Below are 27,368 nucleotides of genomic sequence, written 5' to 3' on the forward strand. Positions count from 1 at the left end.
ATAAGTATTTCAAAGGTGGTATGTAGAAAATGAATACTTATGCTCAGTTTTCTAGGAATATGGCCCATCAAAGAACTGGGTACCTGAGACTTAGAGACCTCGTAAAGGGGATGTGACAACCCATATAGGAAGTATTAGTTGTGGCTACCTGTAAGAGAAAATGCCCCAAATAATAGTGTTTAAGTAAGATGGAAGTTTCTCTTTCACATAAATGCAGCCCTGGGCTAGACGACCCAGGGCCACCTCAGCAGCTCCATACTGTCGGCAGGGACTATGGCACCCATCTTTTTGCTCAATCGTTTTCACTTAGGGCTTCTCTCCTCAAGGTTGATGACTTCATAGTCCCCGATGGCTGCTGGAGTCCAGCTATCCCATTATGTTGCAAGTCAGCTTCCTTTAAGCAACGTCCTTATATCACATAACACTTATTACATGCCCTAGGACAGAGCCAAGTCACATGGCCACCCCTAGCTGCAAGGGAAGCTGAGGAATCTAACCCTTCTGTGTGGGGCAAAATATGTCCATTCTAAAGTGAGGATTTATTACTAAGGAGAAAGGAAAAAAAAGTGGATGCTGCACTGGGTAGCTCGTGGTCTATATCATAACAATGAAACTAAGGGATCAATAACTTTAAAAGGAAGTATGCTAAAATCTCAAGCAGTATTTTCATAGCTATAATAGAACATTAAAAATACAACATTAAAAATACATAGAACATTAAAAATACATCCAGCTGGCTCAGTCAGTAGAGCACATGACTCTTGATATTGGGGTTATGAGTTCAAGCCCCACAACTCTCAGTTGAGTATCTATTCAACTGAGATTACTTTAAATAAATACATAAATATCTTTTTAAAAAAAGCATGCAGACATAGAGGTGATATATAATGAAACTGAAACACTCAGGTTATTAGAAGCAATGAAATTGATACAATGCTTTCAAATAATTTAGGATGTTGACAGATTTTAAAATGTTCACGTTGCCCTTTGGCACACAATCCTACTCATGGAAATTTACCTAAAGGAAAAAAGAAAACACAAGAACAACTGAGATGTTCCTTAAAATAGGGAAAGACCTGGATTAACATAAATATTAGCACTGGGCACAGTGAAGTAAATCGCAGCTCATTATTTCAATGGACAAATATAGAGTAATGAAAAGCAGTAGCTCAAAGATCATAACATGGAGTAGCTATTTAATACATAAATAAAAATAATTAAAGCAGGGCGCCTGGGTGGCTCAGTGGGTTAAGAGTCTGACTTTTGATTTCAGTTCAGGTCATGATTTTGGGGTCCTGGGATAGAGCTCCAAGTCAGACTCCAAGCTCTGCTTGTCCCTCTGCCCATCCCCTGCTCATGCTCTCTTTCTCAAATATATAAAACAATCTTAAAAAAAGAATAATAAAGCTACAAAATTGTAATTGCAATTTTATTTTGAATATTTCTATGAGTAAGAACCAAATAGAAATTAGGAAATTGAGAAAGCTGACTTGACAGAGAATCATAGATGCTTCTCCATTGTTTTTATTATTAGATAATATTGTGTACTTTTTTGCAATTTTTTATGTCTAATGTAATCATAAATACATACATAAAAATAAAAGATAACTGCATATATTTCAAGGAGTTTCCTTCTGAAATTCTGGAGTTTTGGAATTTGAAGAGCAAGACAGCTCCTCACAATGCTTAGGGTTACAGGCATCTGAGCCACATAGACCTGGATTCAAATTCTGCATCCCCATTCACTAGCTGCATGATGTTGAACCTTATTCCCTAGGCCGTAAAAAGGAGATACTCAAGCACTGGCATGGATGTTATTTAGATCAGGAAGCATGCTGCCTTTAAATAAATGGTGGTCATCAAGGAAGAATGCCTTCATCTTCAAAAGGACAGTCCCAACCAGACCCTTACTTTGAGTCAGCATGACTTTGACAGAGAGAAAATCAGGAGTTAATTCAAGGGGAAAGCACAACTTTTATTAAAAATCCTAAAAGATACTCAGTGCAGAGGAGGAAAATATTTTTTCTACTCCTCTAGGTTCTTGGCTAGGTCTCTATAACAAAAGACAGATTATTAAGGGAAAAACTCAAATTTTATTCATAGGCATATCTCATACACAATTGACCCTTGAACAACATGGGGGTTGAGGTGCTAAACCCGATGCAGTTGAAAATCCATGTAGAGGGGTGCCTGGGTGGCTTAGTAGGTTAAGGCCCTGCCTTTGGCTCAGGTTGGGATCCTGTGGTCCTGAGATGGAGCCCAGCATTGGGTTCCCCGTTCAGTGGGGAGTCTGCCTCTCCCTCTCCCTTTCCCCTTCCCCCTCACTTGTGCACGAACATGCATGCTCTCTCTCTCTCAAAATAAATAAAATCTTTAAAAAAAAAAAAAGAAAATCCACATATAACTTTTGACTGTCCAAAAACTTAACTACTAACAGCCTACCATCGACTGGAAGCCTTACCGATTACACAGTCACAGTCAATGAACACATATTTTGGATGTATAAGGTATCCTGTGCTGTATTCTTTACAAGAAAGTAAACTAGAAAAAAGAAACTGTCAGGAAAATCCCAAGAGAAAGCACCATACTCTATTTATCAAAGTAAAAATCAGCATATAAGCTGACATCTGTAGATCAAAGCTGTGTTACTCCAGGGTCAACTGTATACGTGGGAGAAACTCGGGGATAAGTAACTCCAAGTGAAAGTTAGAACCCTACTGTATCTTAACAAGGGAAAGATCGACTTGTAATGACAGGACAGAGGGAGAGGGTCTTAGGCTTCCAAGGAAAGGTGAATACATGGGGGAACCAACAGAGCAAAGTTTGTTTGCGATTCCTCCGGTGCTATCTCTGAGCTGAGTTTAGAGCTGTCTGCAGCAAAGGGAATTTATAGCCTTCCTTTAGACAGAAAGGAGGAGGGTAGAGAACTTTTCCTGCTCTTAATTGTTGCTTTATTACCTTCAGCTCAACATACTTCTATGTCAAAGAGGCATATTTTGATATAAGGTTGTTTTCCAGGATTTTTGCATTTCTTACCACCGAAAACTTGACTGTTTCAAGGAGAGGGTATTAGGTGGCCTATGCTATGGAAGGCTTTTAGAGGGGAAAACCAACACTATGGCCCCATATGTAGTTTATATAGTCAGTTATAGTTATATATCTATTTTAAATATATACATGCATACACACTTATTTTAAACAATGAAATACCTATTTTTCATGATAGTCAGACAACTCTTACTATGTTTGTGTTGACAGTTACTAGCCAGTTGAGTTTCTTAGGAGAATTACATAAGCAACTTAAAAGGATAAGGTGATCAGGTGAGTTCCATTTGATGTTATAATTTCTCTGCCTCGGAGGGTTTTTTTTTTTTTTTTTTTTAAATCAGATGAATCATTAGTAGAGAAGGGGGAAAAAAGGAGGGCATAGGGAAAGAGAAGGAAGACTAGGCAAAGGAGTAGTTTTCAGAACTCAGAAACCAAGGTTCAGATGTAAGGTGGACCACCATGAATGACAGCTCTTCTGAATTTTTTTTTTTTTTAAGATTTTATTTATTTGACAGAGAGAGAGAACAAGCAGGTGGAGCAGCAGGCAGAGGAAGAGGGAGAAGCAACCTCCTTACTGAGCAGGGTGCCCGATGCAGGGTGGCATCTCAGGACCCTGACACCATGACCTGCGCCAAAGTCAGGTGCTTAACTGACTGGGCCACCCAAGCGCCCCTGCTTTTTTAAAAAGCTTTAATATAAAGCCTCTGCTTTATTCAGTATGTTAGTCACTCCCACTACAGCCACAACGATCTGTTTGAAATATATGTGTCCATATTCCTATAATTTCCTCACTACCAAAAAGCAAACAAGTAAAAAATAATGACCAGGACTGCTGTGGGATGGCCTCTTTGCCCACCTCTATTTTCTCGGCCTTACACCTGAGTGCTTTTTCTAGTTCTAGAAACACAAGCAAGTCCACAGGTCTGTGCATTTTCTCTTGCTTCATCCTTGCTCGGGAAGCCAGTGTCCCCTTTCTCTGCCTGGGTAGGGATCACCTACTTTCCAAAACTCTACTATCGTCTGGCAGGAAAACTTCCCTGATCCTTTTTCTGAGCACTGGTCCCTGCCTGCCAATTCTTTAATTTATCTTCTATCTAATATTCCATATAATTGAATTGAATTCTGACATGTTAGTTTTTTAGGCCCCATGGCGCTCTTTAGTGTTTGCCCCCCGGCTGCTTGCAGGGTGTGCACCCAAGAAATGTCTATGTGACTGGAAAGAACCCACGTTTGGTCCCCGGTGACCCAGTGACCTCCGCGGAAGCATACCCTGGGCTCCGACCTGTAAAGGACCCGCAAAGGACCCGCCGACTCACTGGGTTCACAAGCGCCTCCGGAACAGGAAGCCTTTTTTGCGGGGCGTTCGAGGTGCGGTGCGTGAGGTTAGGGTCATTCCCCTGCCGTCGCGGGCGGCCCGGCGCGGTGAGGCCCAAGGGCAGCTCCTGTCTAGGGGCTGCTGCCACCCTGCTCTAGTGACGGGGGTCCCCGGCCCCAGCCCTTCTGCCTGGCTGCTGCACGCCCCGGGCGGGGTCCCTGTGCGTGCCACACAGGTGGGTGGGGTGAGCCTTCGGCGCCCCCTGCGTTGGCGAACGTCACCCTACACCCGTGTCCGCACCCCGGCAGCCGTGGATGTCACCAAGCGGTGGCCACACTCTCCACCCGCGACGGGCAGCGGTGGGACCGCGGAAGGGAAGCCCCCGGGGCTGGAGGCCGAACCGAGAGCCCCAGGGGAGGAGGCCCTGGAGGAGCCGAGCCAAGGAGCCTTCGGTTTCTCCAGAGTTGCGCAAGGGCCGGGCGGCCTCGATCATCGCATCCCCTCGGGCACCCCCCTCGGGCACACCCCCCTCGGGCACACCGCGTCGGGCACACCCCTCGAGCACACCCCTCGAGCACACCGCGTCGGGCACACCCCTCGGGCACCCCCCTCGGGCACACCTCCCCCCGCCGGCGCCGACCCCGGCCGAGGCCGAACCAAAAGCGAAAGGAGCCGGGCCCGCGCCCCCGCCGCCCCCACGTCGCGTCCGCGGGGAGGTCGCCGCGCGCCTCCGAGCCCGCGGGGCCGCCGCTTTGTGACTTCACGGGTTTCGCAACAAGCCGGGGCCGCCCGCGCCCCACCCACGCCGGCCGCCCGCCTCCGCGCCCGCTGGGCTCTCGGCGCTTCCCCCGGGGCCGGGCCTCCCCGCCGTCGCGGAGCCTCGCGTCCCGCCGCCGTCTGCGGGCCAGCCCGTGCGCGGCTCCCGCGCCCCGCCCCGGTCCCCGCCCCGGTCCCCCGCCCGGCTCCCCCGGGCTCCCCGGAACGCCGCGGCCCCGCGCCCCGCGCCCCCGCCCCCGCCCCCGGCCCCGCGCCCTCCTGGCGGCCGCGCGATGCTGTGCTTCCTGAGGGGAATGGCCTTCGTGCCCTTCCTCCTGGTGACCTGGTCGTCCGCCGCCTTCATCATCTCCTACGTGGTGGCGGTGCTGTCGGGGCACGTGAACCCCTTCCTGCCGTACATCAGGTGAGGCGGCCGGGCGGGGGGAGCAGGGGCGGCCGCGACGGCTCGGCCCGGCCCGGCCCGGGAGGCGGAGGCGCCGAGCCCCGCGGTGCTGACTTGCCCCGAGCGCCAGCCCGGAACCGGCGCGCCCGCGGGGGCTCGGGCCGCCTGGAACCTCGGTCGGAGGCGCTCCCGGGCGGGCTGGCTCGGGGGTGGGCCGCGGGGCAGGGTGCGCTGGGCGCGCGCCTCCCGCGTCCACTGCAGCCCCCGGCGACGCCGGCTTCGTTTTCATGCGAAGAAGCAGTATCAGCACACGTGGAGCTCGCGCCCGTGTGACTCCGATGTCAGCAGCAGGGTCGGGGAAGCCGGGTCCACAGCCGCCTCCGTCCCGGCCGTGTCACCCCAGGGCTTTGGGCGCCCGGCCGGGGCTCCTGCTTGGACCGCGCCCCCCGAGGCAGAGGCAGAGCCGCACGTGGGCGGCAGCTTCCTGACCGCTCTTGCGCCGTCGTCGTCCCGCTTCTTTTTTCACGAGTTTCAGCCTCTGCCGTCCCTGAGGTCACTTCATCAGGGCCCAGGCGGCCCGGGCCCGTTCAGTCGGCTCCCAGCTCCGTGGTGGGGTGGGGTGGGGGTGCGGTGGACATCCCTGAAGCACTGGCGCCCTCCAGCCTTACCCAAGCCCTGCGACCTGCGCTGGTTGCTGAGATGAGAAAGTCGGTGACAACCAGGGTTGGATGTGATCTGGTGAGTATAGAGCCGGCAGGGCTTCCTCGGGGTGCAGCCGAGCTGTGAGCCGTGCGCTGTGAGCAGGGCTCCGTAGTGCTTGTGGGCGGGGAGGGGGAAGGGGAGCTGAGGCAACGGGACACTAGAGTGTGAGGCAAGGAGGAGAGCAGTGCGGCAGCAGTCAGGGTGGCCGTTTGGCCCCCTTCCGGGGTGTCCTCGCGCCCAGGAGACTTCCTTGCAGAAACCCAGACTTGCTTTCTCAGACACTCATCTCAGTCCCGCCTGGCGTTGCTTCTCTTCTCTTGATTCTGAAGCTGACAGATCCTCTTCAGCTCCTGGAAACCGGAGGACTCTCTGTCTCCCTACGATGCTCTTTACTGGGGAAATGGTAGCTGTGTCTGTCTCAGATCTCCAGGTCAGGATCAGAGAGTATCTGATAGTCATCGGCAGGGGAGGGGGAGGAGAGGGTCAGCAGCAGGGCTCCAGTCTTTGTGGACATGTCCCACCGGTTGTGATGAAGAGCACCCCAAGGTGGTCCTAAAATGGAAGACATTCAGAAATGGAGATGTGAACCTGACAAGACAACCCTCTGGGGAGATGCTCACATCACAGGCTGGCCTAAGAATTGGTGTTAAACTTCACAAGGCGAGGCGGCCTTTGGAAAAGCAGGGATTCTAGGAGAGAAAGGCCAGAGTTGTCACCTGGATGCCAGGGGCCAGCAGCCTGCAAACAGTGGACACATGTTCTGCTTGCCCCCGCCCCCATGGTGGGGGCTCTTAGGGCATGGGCACCCCAGCCCCCCTACCCCCTAGCCCCCCCACCCCTCCCAGCCCCCCCACCCCTCCACCACCTCCAAACCCCCAACCCCCCCCATGACCCCTGGTCCAGCTGGAGCATTAGGTACTGTCTGCACCTCCTGCCCAACCCAGGCATTGCGGCAAAGACAGGACTTGGATGGGGAGTGATGGGAGTCTTGCTGGCAGGAGGGTTGAGCTTGTCCTCCTATAACTCGTCTCCACCAACGGTGTGTCCCAGTGCCCCCGACCTCACCCTCCCTCCCGGGGCACTGGCCTCCTCCTTGTGTCGGGAGCTGTTGGGTGCCCACTGCCTCCTGATCTCTGCCAGAGAGCTCTTCCTCCCGGTGGCAGCCAGCTTCCTCCCTTACACCCCCTCCAAACCCTGGGGACCCTACTGCCCTGCTAAAGTGCATGCTCCCCCCCCCCTGGTGCCCCATATCTAGTCCATTTACCATGGCTCTGTCGTCTTCTAAGAAACTATATGATTTCCTCAGATTATGTCTTCCTTCACTAGAATATAAGATTCATGAGGGCTTTCTTTCTTTTTTTTCCTTTTAAGATTTTATTTATTTATTCATGAAAGATACAGAGAGGCGGAGACACAGGCAGAGGGAGAAGCTGGCTCCTTGTGGGGAGCCCGATGTGGGACTCGATCCTGGGACTCCAGGATCATGCCCTGAGCCGAAGGCAGACACTCAACTGCTGAGCCCCCCAGGTGTCCCTCATGAGGGCTTTCAATATTGGTTGATTTTATATTTCTTGGGCATTCATCTTTGATATTTCTTCCCTCTGGGCCGCTATTCCTTTAGGGAGGACTTCATGAGATCATTGGTCATTGATCTGTGACTGTAATGTGTAATGCTCCCCTTTTTATATGATGACATTGTTCAACCAATCTGATATTCTGACATTTCTTAATTTTAAACAATTTATTTTTTAATAACGTTGAAAACTTTATTTTTTTAAGATTTATTTGAGAGAGAACAAGTGCTCACGCGTGCAAGGGGCAGGGAGGGACAGCGGGAGAGAGTGGAGCTCCCTGCTGAGTAGAAAGCCCTCTGAGGTGCTCAGTCCTATGACCCTGAGACTGTGACTTGAGCCAAAAGTAAGAGCCTCTTAGCCGACTGAGCCACCCAGGCACCCCAACAATGTTGAACACTTCCATTAAGAGTCATTGCATTTTATTTATTTATTTATTTATTTATTTATTTTTATTATTATTATTATTTTTATTTTATTATTATTTATTTATTTTTGAGTCATTGCATTTTAAATAACTAATTTTTTATATATATATAGTTAAATAACTAATATATTATAACGTTGTTGCTCTGTAGCACATTGGAGAAATGGGCAAAGAGCTCTTAGACGTAGAAAGATGCTCAACTTCATGAATGAAATGAAAATTCAAATTAAAACTCATTGATGCTGGGACCCCTGGGTGGCTCAGTGGTTGAGTGTCTGCCTTTGGCTTGGTCATGATCCCGGGGTCCTGGGATTGAGTACCACATCGGGCTCCCCACGGAGAGCCTGCTTCTCCCTCTCCCTTTCTCTCTGTGTCTCTCTTGAATAAATAAATAAAATCTTTAAAAAAAATCCTCACTGATGGATTGGCAGGAACGTAAATGTTTGATAACACACTTTATGGTGGGACTATTGGGGAAACAGGCTTTCATATGTTCCTGGTGGGAATGTAAATAGATTCAGTCTCTATGGAGGGACTTTGGCATCTATCAAAATGACAAAAATATACCTGCAAGGTTACTTTTAGCATTGCTTTTAATAACAAAAGGCTGGAAGCAATGCAGATTTCCATCAAAGAGGACTGGCTAAATAAATGTGGTTTATCCAAAGAATAGGTCAAAGGAAAGCTCTCTATACATAGAATACTTTTAAAATTAACACATCAGTATGGAAAATTCTCCAATATGTTGTTAAATGGAAAAGAGCAAGATGCAGAACAAAACATGCTACCGTTAGTGGGGGGAATGACGTGGAGGTGAAAGGTGCAGGGAGTAATAGTGTATTCCTGTCTTTGCTTGTAAGGAAATGAATAAAAGTGGTTTGCGTATGATCGAGGAAGGAGCTCATGGTCAACAGGGCTTTAGCAGATGGACAAGAGGGTGGGAATAAGACTTTGTGCCGTATGCTATACTTTTTAAAATTAGTTTTTTTATTTTGAGATAATTGTGGATTTACATATAGGAATAAAACAATAATGCAGAAAGGGCCGATGTGCCTTTCACCCAGTCCCTCCCAAAGACAACATTTCCGAGCCTGGATGCCTTATTGTATGTATATATCCTTAGGCATGCAGACTGGTTTCCTATCAAAAATTAAATTAGAAACATGAGATTCAAACAGCCACTAAACAAGCTGGAATAGCATAGTGCAATGTTTCTGCATTACAAAGCCACTAATGCAAGGATGTCAAAACAAGTAAAAGTCAAACTCAGAGGATTAGTGTAACTGTTTACAAGGCCACACCCACATTCTTGAGCACAATCATCCTTAATTTGTTTTTTTTTTTTTTTTTTTTTTTTTCATCCTTAATTTGTTATAGTTTCTGACGTTCCCTCTGTGACGGAATCTCTCAAGCTATCTTGAATCAGTTGTACTTATCAACTGCTTCCAGCTGATCAGCTGCTCTCTCTTATATCTTCTTTTTTGGCCTGTGTCTTGTGCTTCCGTTTATTCTGTGGCCCTTTATTTTTAAGGTTCTGTCAGTTCTGCATCCTGGTTGCTTTTATTGACCTAGACTCAATTTTTTGTGCAAGTACGGTTTGCTGGGTAGATTGTGGTCGTCTGCCACTCCTGTTGTTCCTCCTCTTGACCACAAACCTGCTGAGTGGTTGGTGGCAGAAAACCGGGTCACCTAGAGTTAAGACCTTAAAACGAAGACCAAATTGGCGTCATAAACAAAATAAAAGAGGTTGGATCTTTAATTCCAAAAATGAAACTAAAAATTAGGGAAGTTATTTTATCTTTCACTTGGTTAACAATCACAAAACGTAGGTTATCATCCCAGTTAGGTGCTAGTTCTAACAATGAACAATGTTCATTATAATGAACCCATCTTGTAATGAACAAAACAAAAGGAAAAGATAAAAATTTTTATATAATAAACAAAAATCTTAAAATAATTCAGGTGTGGATTTTTTTTTTCAGGTGTGGATTTTTTTTTCAGGTGTGGATTTTTTAAGGGAAGGGTATATCTTTCTCCCAACACAGTTTTTTGATTGTGTAGTGTAAAGTCCTTGATTTCACAGTTGTCTTTTGAAGGGAGATATGAAGAGGCTCATTTTTGCAGAAATGACTTCACTTTTTCCCCTGACCATTCTTAACCTGTGTGTAAAGATATTGATTTTGATCATTGTCTATTTCTCACACAAAATGTAAGTTTCGTGAGGGTAGAGACTGAGGGTCTGTTCCGTGCTGCATCCCTTGTGTTTGTGACGGTGCCAGATGCTGTATCAATATGGGTTGAGTGCTGAGATGATTGTGCGGGACAGGCCTGCGCTAGTCACACCTGTGCAGTTAATCTTGACAACTTTCCTCCGGCCGCCCCCGGCTCTGCTGGTGCTCCCTGTCCACTAACTTGGGCGGCTGGTCCAGCCTTTTCTCCAATACCACTTCTGTCGACTTCATGAAAGTCTCCATGTTTCATAAGATTAGCAACCTCGCTGTGTAGCCAGTTTGACTTACATTGTTGAATATTTATAGCCTCTGATTACCCACCACAGGGCCTAAAGGAACAACTCTGGAGCAGGCAACTCTGGTTAGACTCCAGCTCCGCTGTGTGCCCCAGCTCTCGGACCTTGGACAGGTTACATCCCTCTGCTTTTCTGTTGGTTAGTGGTAATAGCACCTCCCTCATGAATTAACGTGTGAACTCACTTAGAATTCATTAACACTCTGGTCCAAGAATGCAAGTTCTCTGTAAGCATTTGCTGTTTGTATTATCAAGGGTCTAGTCCACCTTGGTCTAGAGACTGGATAGATGCTAGTATTAAATAGGAAAGGACATTTGTTTGAGGGCCAATTTTATAAGTCATTGGTTTATTTGTGATGATGGAATAAGTTTTCTTAGTTTTATTTTTTAAGTAATCTCTCCATTCAATATAGGGCTTGAACACACAACCCCAAGATCAGGAGTTGCATCCTCTATTCCCTATGGAAAAGTTTTCTTTTTTTTTCTTTTAAATATTTTTATTTATTTAGTCATAACAGACACAGAGAGAGAGAGGCCGAGACACAGGCAGAGGGAGAAGCAGGCTCCATGCAGGGAGCCCGATATGGGACTCGATCCCAGGTCTCCAGGATCACGCCCTGGGCTGAAGGCTGCGCTAAACTGCTGAGCCATCTGGGCTGTCCAGTAAAAGTTTTCTTAACCAACCTCAGTTAACTTGCTGGGTTAATTGATAACCTCATTCTCTGAAAAATACCCTGAAGCCAGTGGTCTCTGAAAGCTTCTCCCAGCACAGGCCGCTCTCTGGGCCGCATTCCGTCTTCTCTCACCTCTATCTTTGTATGTTTCACCAATGCCATCTGTCTTTGTTCCCAAAAGCATTTATGCCAGTTGTATTTTTTATTGTAATTATGTGATTTAACTCACTGTGCATAAACTGTTGATCTGTAAATACAAAAAAAAATTGTAATTTTAAAAAAAACTCTGTTGAATGCTTTGGGAAGATTCAAAAGAGACATTGTTCAGAAAAAAAACTAAAGTCTATTTAGTAGTGTTTATGACAAGTGTTAAAACTAAAAGGATTTTGCACTCAAATTGCTTTAAGATTTCCTTCCACTTTAAAGAACCCCAAACTAGAAATGAGATAGGTCAGAGTAGATGTCAGGGAGACACAACGGGCTGGGACTTACATAATGTCTTTGGCCTATGTCAAAAGCAAACGAATGTGCATACATTTTATTTGCTGGTGGTGCACATATTTTTTTTTTGTATCTACATAATTTTTGATGACTTCTGCCTAACCAACTTTTTTGATTACTGACTACATTGCATTTCAGGCAGTGGTGACATTTGCTTCCATTTCAACCACAACAGTGCAATCCAAATATTTATAGCTGCATTGTGAACAATAGCCATACTATGGAGGGAGCCCAACTGCCTATTGTCTGATGAATGGATAAGGATGATGTAGTGTGGACACACAACAGAATATCACTCAACCATCCTGAAGAATGAAATCTTGCCTTTTTCAACAACATGGATAGAGCTAGCGTGTATTATACTAAGTGAAATAAGGCAAATATACCACATGATCTCACTCATATGTGGCATCTGAGAAAGAAAACAGATGAAAATATGGGGGGGGGGAAGGAGAGAAGGAAACCAAAAGAAACTTTTTTGTTGTTGAAAATTTTGTTAATTTATTTTGACACAGAGAAAGAGCACAAGCAGGAGGAGGGGCAGGAATAGGCAGAGGCAGAGGGAGAAGTAGGCTACCTGCGGGGAGCCAGATGTGGGACTCAATTCCAGGACCCCGGGAGCATGCCCTGAGTCGAAGGCAGATGCTTCACCACTGAGCCACCCGGGCGTCCCTGTTATTCCTACTTCTAAAAAGGTAGTAGAGTTTTGCTCAAAAGTCTGACTGGTGCAAGGCTGGCAATTTTTAAAAATAAGGACTCCATTTCGACTTTAAAAAAAAAGTGCTCTACTGAACAGTCTTCCTTACATGACAGTCAGTGCATTTCAGGCCATCGGTTCCCCACGTTGTAGGCAGTACTCCCTGGCTATAGTTAAACAAGACTATAAACTCACATGAAAATGATGTTTTCACAAAAAGAAATTTAAGAGAGCACCGCAGGGCCAAGTTCCTAAGTTGTGTCCGTTGAAATCCGACAGCTCCCACTGCCCGGGCCTGCTTTCCCATGTCCTATCCATGACCTTGAGCAGATTACTTTATTAAGATGCAATTTCCTCCTCTTCAAGATGGAGATGATAAGTACTTGCCTTATGAAGTTGTGAAGGCCAAGTAAGATGCGAGAGTGCCGAGGAAATGTTAAATTTTAAAATTTCTTCTGTTAGCAGCTGTAGTGAAGCAGGGATGGATTCTAGAGACCCCTGTCAGGAAACTCCCCAGATCTGACCTCTGATCACCTCCAGCTCCGTTCCCACACGGCCTGAGCACCATCACCTCCTGACAAACTAAAATGAAGTGGCCTCCTCCGGATCTCATTGGTCCAGGCTGCCTCTCCACAGTCTCTTCGTAGTCAACACCCTGTAAAAGTACCGCCAGCGATGTGGCCCATCCCTGAGCTCAGCCCTTCAGGCCCTCCTCCTCCGCCCCCGGGCTGCCCAAGCCCCATCCCCATCGCCCTTTCCTGCTCCTCTCAAGCCACCCTTCCTTGCTGTCCCTCCCACACCGTCCCCCTGCGAGGCCTTGGCCTTTGCTGTTCCTTGGCCCATGAGTGTCTGGCCCGAACATTCCCCTCCCTCCCCTTCACTGTTCAGCTGCCCTTCCCTGCAGGCCAGTCTCGGGGGGCACCTCACCCCCCTGGGTCCTGTCTTCATGGCATTCAGCACCCTGGACCCCCTGGACCCCTTGGATGGTTCTCTGCAGTTCATAAGTTCCACAGAGGAGTGGCCTTCCCTGTTGTGTCCCCATGGTCACCATGCCACAGAATCCACCCATTAGGTTGAAGGCAATCAGTAACAACGTATCAAATCAACAAATCCTTGAATTTTGTGTTGGATGTTAAACTTTTTGAAGGTTAGTGAGATGTCTCTTCATCTTCGTATCCCTATCACCTGGCACAGCTCCCCACACTTAGGAGATACTTAACAATTTTTAAAAACTTAGGAGAGGGGGCGCCTGGATGGCTCAGTGAAGTGTCTGACTCTTGATTTTGGCTCAGGTCATGATCTTGGGGTTGTGGGACCTAGCTCAGCATCAGGCTCCCTGCCAGATGTGGAGCCTGCTTAAAATTCTCTCTCTCCCTCTCCCCCCCGCAGCCCCATTTTTTTTTTTTTTTTTTTTTTTGGTGAACAAAGAGGAAACTTGGACTGATAGAAAGGGGGGAAATTTGCATGTGGGTGGGGTGAGAAAAGAGTGACTTGTTTCCATTTATGAGTAGGGAATTCTTTTTAAGTTAAAAATGGTTGAAATGGCTAGGTGGTGCCTCCCACTCCAGAATAATCAGCAAATGAAGCTGCTAAAAAGTTAGCCATAATAATTAAAAGTATCTAATAAAATGTAATGATTTTTTATTATCATCCTTCTTCCCTTCACATATTCTGTTTAAATATTGTGAAGATAAAGGAAGTAGTGGTCTCCTTTTATTGATGCATTCAGAGTCTTCAGGTCCTAAGTCCTAATTAATTTTTCCAAGCAATGGTCCTAGAATTTTAGGGCAATCTAATAGGCCTCAGTCTGCGTAAGCAGATAATTTTGCATATCGTCAGCTTGTCAGTTCTCTTCTTCCCTATAAACCATGACTCTAGGCTTCGGAATGACAGAATTACTTGTATCCAGAGATTTTGAGAACAGTATTCCACCAAGCTTATATTATCACGTAGGTCTTCCTTGCATTGTTTTCAATCCTTTTTGAGCATCAAGCTTATATTATCACGTAGGTCTTCCTTGCATTGTTTTCAATCCTTTTTGATCATACACTGGTGTAAAATCATAAATTAGTTTGGAGAAGGAGGTTAGACAACTTGGAATTTTCCACGGTGAACTTAATTTGCAGACATGCAAATATAGGAAATGTAGTCATAAGCTGATTCCCTAGACACAACCCTACCCTAGAAACTACTGTCCATGCATAAAGCCTCCATAGCTTCTAGGCTGCATGCAAATGAACAACTACTTTCTATCTCTGTTGCAGTTTCCAGAAAGTGTGTCGTTTACCAGGAGGCTGGTGAGGAGATAGCTGGAAGGGGGCAGGGCGAGAACCACATGGTACAGAATCACGTGGTGAGAGTTGGCTGGGGAGATGATGCTTCACTGCTGCACCATCGGGAGGCACTTGGTTTCTCCTCTTACTCATTCTCCCAGTTTCCTGAGTCAGCACCCAAGTGTAGCTATGCCAACCAAATACTACTGCCTCTGCCTTTGCACAGTGAGATGATTTAGTTTGAGCTTAGAAAAATAAAAATAAAAAGAAACCCAGTTCTTTTGGTACCCTGTTGGTGTTACGCTCATCTGGATTCTAATGTCAGGCAGATGTGATGTGGTATTTATTAATGATGTGACATTAGTTCAGAGACTGAGAGACTTAAAAATATGTTAAGGTAAAAGAGTCTTTCATTTTTATTGATGATAATGGGTAACCACTACTATTCTTTTTTTTAAAGATTTTATTTATTTATTCATGAAAGACACAGAGTGAGATAGGCAGAGACACAGGCAGAGAGTGAAGCAGGCTCTCTGCGAGAAGCCTAATGCGAGATTAGATCCCAGGACCCTGGGATCATGCCCTGAGCCAAAGGCAGATGCTCAACCTCTCTGAGCCACCCAGGGGCCCTGTACTATTCTTTTTTTTTTTTTTTTTAAATTGAAGTATAAATAACACAGTGTCATAGTAGTTTCAGGTGTACGATATAATGATTCAGCAATTTTGTACATTATTTAATGCTCATCAAAATAAGTGTACTCTTAATCTATCTCACTCATTCCCACCCCCCAAACACACCTCCCCTCTGGCAACCACTAGTTTGCTCTCTGTATTTAAGAGTCTTTTTTGTTTGTTTGTCTCTTTATTTGTTGTTCATTTGCTTTGCTTCTTAGATTCTGCATATGGATGAAATACGAATATGGTATTTGTATTTTTCTGTCTTATTTATTTCACTTAGCATTATACCTTCTAGGTCCATCTGTATTATTGCAGATAGCAAGACCTCGTTCTTTTTTATGGCTGAATAATATTCCATTGTGTGTATGTGTGTGTGTGTGTGTGTGTGTGTGTGATCATGTGTATCCATTCATCGATCAGTAGATACTTGGGCTGCTCCCATATTTTAGCTATTGTAAATAATGCTGCAATAAATATAAGGGTGCATATATTTTTTCAGATTAGGTTTTCACTTTCTTTGGGTCAATACCAAGTAGTGGAATTACTGGATTATACGGCAAATCTGTTTTTAATTTTTAAAGGAACCTCCATACTGTTTTCTACAGTGGCTGTACCAATTTTATTTCCACCTATAGTACATGAGGGTCGCCTCTTCCACATCCTCACCAACAACTTGTTATTTCTCGTCTTTTTAATTCTAGTCGTTCTGACAGGTGTAAGGTGGTATCTCATGGTTTTGATTTGCATTTCCCTGATGATCAGTGACGTTGAACATCTTTTCATGTATCTGTTGGCCATTTGTATGTCGTCTTTGGAAAAGTGTCTATTCAGGTCCTCTGCCCATTTTTAACCAGATGATGATTATTATTTTTTGGTGCAGAGTTGTATAAGCTGTTTATGTATTTTGGAATATTAATCCCTTATGGGATATATCCCATATATATTTATGGCAAATATATTCTATTTAGTAGGTTGCCTTGTTATTTATTGATGGTTTCCTTTGCTGTGCAAATGCTTTTTTATTTTGGGGTAGCCTCAAGTAGTTTAATTTTGCTTTTATTCTTAAAAGTTCTTAGAAGTGTCACATTTTCATTTGCTGCTTGGAAAATTTTCGTGAAATATTCTTTTTAAGTTTTTTTTTTTAAAAATTTTTATTTATTTATGATAGTCACAGAGAGAGAGAGAGAGAGAGAGGCAGAGACATAGGCAGAGGGAGAAGCAGGCTCCATGCACCGGGAGCCCAACGTGGGATTCGATCCCGGGTCTCCAGGATCGCGCCCTGGGCCAAAGGCAGGCGCTAAACTGCTGTGCCACCCAGGGATCCCTTCGTGAAATATTCTTGAGTGAAATTTCACCATATGTAGTTAGGTACCATTAATGGAAATAAATCACTTACTGGAAATAAATCACAAACTGACCATTCTTACCAGATAGATTGGGTAATGTGTTACTCAGATTGTTTTTAACACATGGTAGCTATCTCTTAAATATTTTATTGATGAGTCAATAAATTTCATGGTATTTGTGGAGCTGAATAAAAAAATTTTTAAAGATGGTTGCATTTAATCAAACAACTGGTTATGAACGCAGTGCAATAATATTTCCTCCAATTTTGTAGTATGGTCACTGCTTATGTTGTAGTGCCAAGTGTAGGAACGTAAGCCCGTTGGTACTCATGCACTGATGGTAGGTGTAGACTCAGTAATCCTGAATGAAAATCATATTTATTATGGTAGTAAATATGTTTCAAGAATGTTTTAGAGTTCAGTTATAGCATTTGAGGAGTTATGAGGTCTTGCCTGGTTTACACTTTCCTGGTATCCAAGAGAGGCATGATGATCTCTTTCTATTACCATCATGGTTCATCCCCACAGTGTGCTAGAGCCAGCTGATATGAGCTCCTGAGAGCCAAATGTGTACATTTCTGCCCAATTCAATGTTCAGCGATCTACATTTTGGCAGCTTGATTTTCGATGTCATTTTGGAGCATTTACACCATGGAAATTGGCCTATGCTACACATTGGGCTCCCTCCCGAGCTACCTGTTAAACATTTAGCGGCACATCAGTGTTCATTCTCTACCATCACCCCGAGTCATTCTAACTGCTTCGTTCCTTGCCAGATATCTGGATTGTATTAACCACAAATTTAACTGAGTACAATTTTATGGATCTTACTGAGGCACCTGCGTGGCTCAGTTGGTTAAACATCGGCCTGTGGCTCAGGTCATGATCTCAGGTCCCAGGGGAGCCTGCTTCTCCCTCTCCTTCTTCCTACTCATGCTCTCTCTCACTATCTCTCTCTTTCTCAAATAAATAAATATTTTTTAAAAAGGTCTTAGGGGCTTTATTCATGGATTCATGAGTTATACAGCATCTAGTCTAGCAGCTAGGGAGGAGTTCTGAAGAGCTACACAAAATAGAAGACTAGTATAGGCAGAAGGGAGCAGGAACAAGGAAGTTATACTAGGCAAAAAGCCAATTGATTATGGTAAGGTCACTTTCCCTACAGGGAAAGGCAGGGGTGTCATCAGCAGACAATGTATCTGATGCTGATCAGGTGATTCCTGAATGACTGATTTGAGATGCTATTTCCAGGAGAGTGAAACTCTAAGTGTCAGTTTGGTGACTTGGGGCTTGGCATAAGCAACTCTAGTGTGGGTGTGTTGTGTTTAATAACTGGAATGTAGGTTCCTCTCCTTAATAACTCTGTGACCATGAACAAATTAGAACCTCCCTAGCACCACTTTCTTCCTTCAGTAAACTGGGGCTGAAATAAGACTCACCACATGGTTGTGAAGGTAAAATGAAATGATGTATGGTAAATACCTAACAGTGCCTGGTACATAGTAAATACTCAATAAGTGATATTTAATAGTTTTTTTTTTAATCACTAGTACTGATATTCATTCATTCATTCATTCATTCCACAAGTACACACGAATGGCTATTTACCAAGAACTTTTGATTCTCCTGTATGGTTTTGTATTTATTTTATTTTTTATTATTATGTTTTAAGATTTTGTGTATTTGAGAGAGAGAGAGACAGAGAGAGCATGAGCATGGGGAGGGGCAGAGGGAGAGGGAGACTAGGAGATTCCCTGTTGAGCAGGGAGTGGGGGTGGGGGTCCAATGCAGTACCCCAAGATCATGACCTGAGCCAAAGGCAGACACTTTTCCAGCTGAGCTACCCAGGTGCCCCGTATGGTTTTAAATGTACAGATAAACAAGAATAAAGTACCACCCTGAAATTCAGAGCTTTCAGGTCACAGATCTGATGTCATGGGGACCATACATATGGGCCCTTGACCTGTGCCTTGGTTTGCTATCCATGGGCAGATAGTTCCAGGGTCTGCTCGACTGATCTCCTGCCAGGGCACCTTCTTCCCCGTAACTACCTTCCTATCTCCATAAATATCCTCTTGCTTCCATTTCCTTCCTTTTTCTGGAAATAAGCAAACAATCTTCCTGGCATGTGGCTGGTTACTGTCAGGCCTGTGATCATGCGTACTCTTGCGTGACTCCATTGAAAGCTGCCTTTTTATATCCTGAGGCCAAGAACAGAAGGTTTAATTTCTATGTGAGATTTAATCTTTGGGCAAAAGTGCCACCCAAGGGTATAAGCTGTCTCTGCCTTTTTCTGATGCTCGTTCCAGCCTGTACCCTTTCTACGTCATGCCCAGAGGGACATCCTGCATGTAATGCAGCCTTTCCACCCTCAGCATTTCCTTTGTGGGAGCACAATGGTTATTTGTAGGAAACATGGCAATGTATTCGCAACCCTCCAGATTCCTGCAGGAGTAGGTGCCACTGATACTGAAATAGTAATAGAAGTGTGTATTGTAAGGGGGCGTATTAACTTCTTTATACTCTTCAAATATTAAGTGTGCACAAAACTTAGACTCCTGCTGCATTCTACACACATGGGCTTCTTGTGGAATTCCTCAGATAATTTGAAGTGTGCCTTTTCAATGCGATCAGTTTTTCAGTACTTGAATTCGGAGCTGTTTTAAAATGGAGAAATACTCAAGATGGATTTGAAGAATTGTTTCATATAGGGAACGCTTTGGCCATCAGTTTTAAACTGTTGCCTTTTGGGAGCAGAGAGATGATGTAAAAATGTAAACCTCCACGTGAATGAATAGAAAACAACACTTTAAATACTACTTTCCAGCTCATTTAATTGACTACACCAGAAAGATGTCTTATAGAAACTACTTTTTGTTAAAATACTTTATCACAATTAATATATCCTTGATACCCTGTTGCTTCCATAAAGTTCTAATAGGCCTCAAAAATATTGCTCAGCTTCCCACCATTCTATTTTCAGCAGCATAAACCCTTATGGATAAATAAAATTATTCAAAAAATTTAAATGATGTGCTTATGTGTATTTAAAATCCAAATGGTAGATTTTTCAAAATTGATTTTAGACGTTTCCCCCCCAAGATAGTCACATTCACTTCTTGCTGAGAATGAACATACATCAAGTTTATTAGGCTTGATCATTTTAGAAACACCACTACCATTTACTTTAAATATTTCCTAGCCTTTTACAATGGGAGAAAATTAAATGTTATCTCTCGTGGTAAAATAATAAGTTTTAGATTTTTCAAAGCCAAAATAGAAATATCTTAGCAAAATCAGACTAAGTCTTTGGAATTCAAAGTGGCTGAACCCCTGAAAGAAACATTCTATGAAACCTGCCAGTCACATCCCTCCCACAGAGGGCTGAACAGAAGTCCTTTTTAATAATTTGAAATTTCTTTTTATTAGTGATACGGGAACAACACCTCCAGAGAGTGGGATTTTTGGATTTATGATAAACTTCTCTGCATTTCTTGGTAAGTACACAATAATTATAAATAAATGAAAAATTCATAGTCTCAAGTGAAGCAAAATGTGTTGTTGACAGTTTGTATATAATTTTTTGCTGGTTTTTAGCAGACTTTATTTTTCAGGACACTTCTAGGTTCACGGCAAAATTGAGCAAAAGGTAGAGATTTCTCAGACATGCCTGCCCCCCAGCCAATGTCTCCCCCACTATCACCATCCCCCAGCAGAGTCGTGCATTTGTTACAGTTGATAAGATTACACTGACTTATCATTATCACTCAATGTCCATAGTATGCTTTAGGGTTCACTCTTGGTGTGTATAATTTTTTTAAGATTTATTTATTTGGGAGAGAGAGAGAGAGCACTAGTGAGAGGAGGGGCAGAGGGAGAGAACCTTTAAGACTAGGGCTCTGGGCTCCCACTCACCACCCAGGACATCATGACCTGAGCCAAAATTGAGTTGGATGCTCAACCAACTGAGCCATCCAGGCCTCTCATGCATATAATTTATTTTTTATTTTTAAAGATTTTATTTATTTATTCATGAGAGACACACAGAGAGAGAGAGAGAGAGAGAGAGAGAGGGGCAGAGACACAGCAAGAGGGAGGAGCAAGCTCCATGCATGGAGCTCCATGTGGGACTCAATCCAGGGTCTCCAGGATCGCGCCCTGGACTGAAGACAACACTAAACTGCTGAGCCACAGGGGCTGCCCTAATTTTTTTTTTAATACAACCTTTGCAACTATAATTTTGCTCCACTTTGAGAAACTTAAGATTACTGGAAATCCAGTAATTTATGGCCTTGTCGTAGAACTGTTCTTCACTTCACCTGGTCACACGTCACAGGATTTGGAAATGAATTTTAAATGTAATTTGACTTTTAAGTTTGTGATTTGTATCTAGTGTGTTGGTGAAAGTCAAAGCACCTAATGTACAAGCTAATGTTTCTCGGCGTGTGTACCGAAAGCCACGCACGTGAACGTTGTCTGGGGTGTCAGGTCACATGCGTGTCCCCAGGGCGCACCACAGGTCTGCTTAGTTGGAACCTGGGCAGTGGGCCCAGCAATCAGCTGATGGCCACGTGCTCTAGGGGCCTCGGGTCCTCGCTGTCTCCTGGGTGTCCCTGACAGGGGGGCTGCCTGGCCTATGCTGACCGGGAAAGGTGAAGCAGGCAGCAATTTGTCTCCACCTCAGGGATGATTTTTCTTTTCAACTCCTCAATACACCCTGAGATAGGACACAGTGCAGTGGATAGATGGTCACAGCCCTCTCATTAGCCAGCTAATATAATGACTGAAAAACACAGTCTACTGTGGGGTGACCCAGATGTAGGGACAGAAGATGTGGGCCCTCTCTCCTGGTCCTTCGGAGGCCCTGAGCCCCAGAGCCCCTGGGACAATCAGCTGTTTGCCAGGGCCTATCCTGTAATCAGCGCATTCTGGCCTCTCTACTGGTGCAAGGGGAGGGGCAGAAGGAGAGGGGGTAGGGCAGAGGCACAGGGGGAAGGACAGAAGAGAAGGGGGCGGGAAGCCTTAAGTGGAGACTTGGCATTTTTCGAATTTGTCCATCTTACTGGGTAAAGAGAAAGTTTCATGCTGCCGCACTCTGTGGTCTTCTCATCCCAAGGTTTTGGAGGTGGGCAAGGGGAAGTAGACATGGGTGTTCAATCCCAGGGTGTCCTTGCGTGCCATCCTTGTCCAGAATCCAGATTTAGAACGCAGAGATTACTTCCTCACTGGGAGGCGATAAATACGGCTTTTTGCTTCCAGGCAAGGCAGACTGTCACCAGCATCTTCACTTCAAATAGTCTCTGAGAAATGATTAGGTCTTAGCTTGCTTTTTAAAATTCAGCAAAACATGACCATCACACAGTGTCAGGACATAAAAATCTACTCTGCTCTTTTAACATATGCATGGTACCCATCTCATTATAATTTATTTAATCAGTCCCCTATGTGAAGCCTGGAGGCTATTTCTGATTTTTGCAATTTTCCATGCTCATGTGAATATTCTTTATTTTTTGGTGAATATTCTTTTAAATATATCTTTGCATATTGATGTAAGTTCCCCTATAAGGTACATTTGCTGAGTAAGAGTTCATACATATCTAAAACTGTGATAGCCATCCATGTAGTCAACATTCAGTTTGTAGGTGCCTAGGGTGTGGTAGGCTGTGTGTTTATTCTTAGTGCTAGGGACCCAGCTGCAGAAAGACAAGGACCCTGCGGTTGCGGAGATTATAGTTTGTGACTTTACTCTCCAAACCAGTAAGTGGTATTTGGTTAATTGATGAGCTCTTCAAAAAAAAAAAAAACAAAAAACAAAAAAAAAAACAAACCTTTAAGTACTCTCCTGACACCATTCACAAAAATCAACAGCAATGAAAGGATTAACCATGCAAAGCAAAACTGTGAGATAATAAAGAATAGGAAAGTGCTCTTAAAACCTGAGGGTGGAAACTCTTATCTAAGCTTACACAAAACTCAGAAGCTAAACAGGAAAGGACTGACGGATATAGAAGATAAAGAAATTAAAACTTCAAAGTGATGAAAGATACAGAAAACAAAATTAAAGATGGACTAGAAGAAAATTTGTAATATTTATAGCAGATAATCCACTAAAGTACATAATGTGTGAAAAGCAACAGCAAATTAAAAACAGACAAAGTCAAGAGAAAAATCAGAAAAAAAAATTGAATGTGATTTTCAGAAGAAGAAATGCAGGTGACCAGTAGACATACTGAAAGTTTTCCATCTCACTAATCACCAGAGAAATGCAGATTAAATCAACAGGTTGCGATTTCTCCTTCATTAGATTGGCGATAATTAAGAAAGCAAGAACATGCAGACCTGCTTTCCAGCTCTACTGTGAGAGTATAAGTGCCACAAAACCATGTTGGGGCGATTTGTGGATACTTCTCGGTATTTTACTAGTGCACACTTTTAGCTCCAGTAATATTACTCCTAGGAACTCGTCTTTCAGAAGCACTGAAAGTGTGCTGTTCTCACTGAGCATTGCCGGTAACAGGGAAAACACTGGCGATGTAGGAGCCCGACATGAGGGGGCAACAGACTAAATCAATAGGGCGATGAGACCTGTAAACGCAGTGAGACAGCGATGCAGGGCGAGCTCCACGGTGGTGTACTTTATGTGAGAGCAAGTCACAGGATACGTGCAAAGTGGCTTTTACATGGCAAGCTGGTGTGTGTGTTTGTCTGTCTGTCACACGGAGGCGGAATAGGCGGTGAGTGGGAAATGACAGCAATTAGGAGACTGAAGTAGAGACTCAAAAAAAGCAATGCAAACTGTCCCTGTGGTTTTCGTTCTGAAAGGTCAAATAGTCACAATTCAGCAAAGTGCCTTTTATCCTTCCAGGTGCAGCCACGATGTACACGAGATATAAAATAGTGGAGAAGCAAAATCAAACCAGCTATTTCAGCACTCCTGTTTTTAACTTGGTGTCGCTAGTGCTCGGCTTGGTGGGCTGTATCGGAATGGGCATCGTGGCCAATTTCCAGGTACGTCCTCGGTTGTTGGCACCCTAGCAGCTGAGGGGGCACGTGGAGGGCAACAGTGCAGGTAGAGGCTGCCTGTGTGGCGGGGTGGGGGGGCAAGCATTTAAGTGGGGTAGGTTGCTTCCTAGAAACAGGTCTTTATCATCTGAGGGTCCCTGCAGGGGAGACTGGGCGGGGCGGGCGGCGTGGGGGGCGTGGGGAGCCCGTTGCACTCAGCAGTGATCAGCCAGGTTGATGGTGGGAGAGGCCTCGGGTCACTGGGACAGCTCCGTTAAGTGTGGAAATATTGGGGGTGCCCGGGAGCTCTGTTGCTTGAGCCTGATTTCCACTCAGGTGGTGATCCCAGGGGCCTGGGGGGCCTGGGATGGAGCTTGTCCCTGTCCCTCTGCACCTCCCCCCTGGGCTCACTCACTCTCTCTCTCTCAAGTCAATAAATTAAATCTTTTTAAAAAAGAGTATGAAGATATTTGTGTGCACGAGCGTGTGTGCGCAGGTTCGCAGAGCGGCCTCCGCCCTGTCCTTGGGCCGCTGCGGCCCAGGTCCACGCAGACAGGCTCGCCTGCCCGGGTTACTCAGTGCCCTCACCTGGGAGCCCAGGCCTCGGGGCGGCCTGTATGTGCTCTGCAGTCCGCTCCTCCCACAGCAGGTGGGGAGCAGTCCCGGGTCTGTCCAGCCTGTGGCCCCTGGCTCCTCCCGGCCTCGTTCTGGAAGCGTGGGAGCTGCTTGTCCGTGGAGACAACATTTCATGTTTTAAAAATGCTCATTGTGGGATCCCTGGGTGGCGCAGCGGTTTGGCGCCTGCTTTTGGCCCAGGGCGTGATCCTGGAGACCCAGGATCGAATCCCACATCAGGCTCCCGGTGCATGGAGCCTGCTTCTCCCTCTGCCTGTGTCTCTGCCTCTCTCTCTCTCTCTCTGTGACTATCATAAATTAAAAAAAAAAAAAAGAAAAATTAAAAAAAAATTAAAAATGCTCATTGTATATCGGGTTTGCAAGGGGGGTGGGGAGGGCTCCGCGCCACGCTCGGGGCCCAGCAGGCTGAGCAGGGGCCACCGCGGCAGTCGCCGGCACAGGCTAGCACTGCTTGGCGGGCTCCGCTCCCCACTGCGGTGTCTTTGCGGCAGCACAGAGGCCGGAACTCCGGAGGGCTCATGCTCCTGCCCATGGGCACCGCCTTACAGAATTTTCCCATCTTGCCTGAGGCTTGTTTTCTAAAGAGGTGTTGGCCTTGGCCCCTGGCCACTGCTGTCCCTCGCCAGAGCCAGGCCGGGCGCTGCACCTGTTCCATCCACTGTCCGCTCTCCGTGCACCTGCTGGTGCCCCTGCTGCACAATGTCAGGAGCGTCACTGTCGGGCAGCCCGTCCCACCTTCACGCGTGCTCTCACTGCCCGCGGGGGTGCCGCCTGTGGGGGACCACCGGCTGCAGGGGGGGCGCTGGCTGCGGGGGGGGTGGGGACAGCACAGTGCTGTGGGAAACTCAGCACCGCGCTGTGAGGGGTGAGGGGTGCGGACACCCTTCCTGACCGCGCGGCTGCTCCTGGGCGCTCTGCAGGGCAGATAATCTCTTGGGTCTCAGGGCTCACGAGTTGGCTTTGCTTTGCTTTCTAGGGAGGGGTGTGTGTGTGCAGAGCGAGAGAGGGAATCCCAAGCAGGCTCCACGCTCAGCCCAGAGCTCCAGGCAGGGCTCCCTCCCGTACCCTGAGGTCAGGACCCGAGCTGAAATGAAGAGTCAGACACTTTACCAATGGAGCCACCCAGGCGTCCCACGAGGTCTCATTCTTGAATGTCCTAAAGCCCCAATCATTGTTTCCTCGTTGACACTGAAAGGTGCAAAGGGGAGAGACAGGTTGTACCTCCCCAGGCAAGTGCACAGGGCTCGGTGGAGCGCACTGTGCAAGTAGATTTGCCTCTTGCTCCATTTGACTTTCCTACCCTCGTTGTGCTTTTATGGTGAAATAAGACAAAGGCTATAGCACACGGTTTCAGGTGACTTTGGTCACCTCCATGTGAGAGACTCTTTTTCATGATCGTGTGCACTTGGTTTTTCATGACAACTGATTTATTGAAAATTTCCTATGTGACAGAATTTATGAAAACCTTCCGTGCTTTAACTTCTGTCATCCCCATAACAGCCTCAGGAGACAGGTGGTGTCCTGGTCCTGGTTGCCAGGGGACACGTGGGCTTGACGGGTCACTCTGTGTCCTGGATCGGTCGAGCATGGCAGGGCAGCCGCGGTGGGGATGGAAGCCACGGGCCAGCAGCAGTACGAACCGGTTACCTTCCAGCCAGAAGTGGGGAGATCCCTGTGGGGAGAAAGTCTGGCCAGAGTTCACAGTCCAGCCCCGGCAGCGTGTGCTGGGGAGAAGGGTTGAGATGTGGGGCAAAGGGGAGCCTGGGGACGGCGGACCTGAATTGTTCCGGGCGCAGGTGGCGTGTCCCACGGCCTGTCACTTTCTTCTCCAAATAACTTGCAGGGGGAGCACGACAGCTGTCGCCTTTCAAAGCAGAAGGGCCGGTTTCACAAAGAGAACTCACAGCCGACAACCAAACTTGTGGTTCTCTAAGGTTTCGCGAGGCCATGACATCTTCACAAAAACCGGGAATAGAATATCACACGTCCCCGGAAGCAAAGTATTTGCTTTGTCCTTGTTCCCGTAAATAACCCTTATGACTTCCTTGTTCCATAGCCTCTGCTTCCTTCTCCACAAGCTATGAACAGACCAAGCTGAGCTTTCCCTCCCGGGGGCCTGGGGGCGTGAGCCACAGAGCCCTGGGCCTGTCGGCGCTTCTCCTCCCACGTGGCCTGGGCAGGAGTTCCAGGGGCTGCGTCCTGAGCTGGTTGGGGGCCGTGGCTGCTGTTCCGTGTCCTCACCAGCCACTCTCCATGCTTGACTTCCCTTCCAGAAATTTCCTTCTTGGGAGAGTCAAGTTGCCAAGGTTTTGAACCCTTTCAACTTTCTTTCTTTCTTTCTTTCTTTCTTTCTTTCTTTCTTTCTTTCTTTCTTTCTTTTTCTTTCTTTCTTTCTTTCTTTCTTCTTCTTCTTCTTCTTCTTCTTCTTCTTCTTCTTCTTCTTCTTCTTCCTTCTCCTTCTTCTTCTTCTTCTTCTTCTTCTTCATCTTCTTCTTCTTCTTCTTCTTCTTCTTCTTCTTCTTTTTAACCACCTTTTAAAGTAGCAACAGAGTTTCGAAAAAGAGATCCTGAAGGCTGCTGGGTTTTCATTTTAGCATCTATCCCTAGTTCACCTCCGAACTAAGAATCCTGTCCCTTCTAAAAGTCGTCATTGATGGGAGAGTGTATACGTCACAGGGGAAAGCACACCCCAGTCCCGCTCCTGCTGACTCCTGGCCCTTTGGGTCTGGTCGGGTCCGGGTCAATGTGGGGTGGGGGGTGCACCCAGTGTGCAGAGGTGGGTCCCAAAGGATGGGTTGAATTGGGAGCGGGGC

General features: G+C 46.0%; 1 protein-coding gene across 5 annotated transcripts in view; it reads left to right on the forward strand.

Moving 5' to 3' along the window:
• Positions 1–27,368, forward strand: part of DRAM1 (DNA damage regulated autophagy modulator 1) — a 70,325-nt gene that overhangs the window by 29,321 nt on the left and 13,636 nt on the right. For 3 of the 5 annotated variants that reach the window (XR_011994953.1, XM_026013052.2, XM_072724723.1), the window contains exons 1-3: positions 4,660–5,543; positions 20,347–20,414; positions 23,783–23,925. Coding sequence is in view for 4 of the 5 variants with exons in the window: in XM_026013052.2 (XP_025868837.1) it covers positions 5,413–5,543; positions 20,347–20,414; positions 23,783–23,925 (342 nt within the window). In the remaining variant the exon portion in view is untranslated. Of the gene's footprint in view, positions 1–4,659; positions 5,544–20,346; positions 20,415–23,782; positions 23,926–27,368 lie in introns of those variants that run through there. The other 2 variants (XM_072724725.1, XM_072724724.1) reach the window with 1 other exon arrangement.

The sequence above is a fragment of the Vulpes vulpes genome, chromosome 10 (genome assembly GCF_048418805.1).
Source record: "Vulpes vulpes isolate BD-2025 chromosome 10, VulVul3, whole genome shotgun sequence".
In the NCBI taxonomy this organism is placed as follows: domain Eukaryota; kingdom Metazoa; phylum Chordata; class Mammalia; order Carnivora; family Canidae; genus Vulpes; species Vulpes vulpes.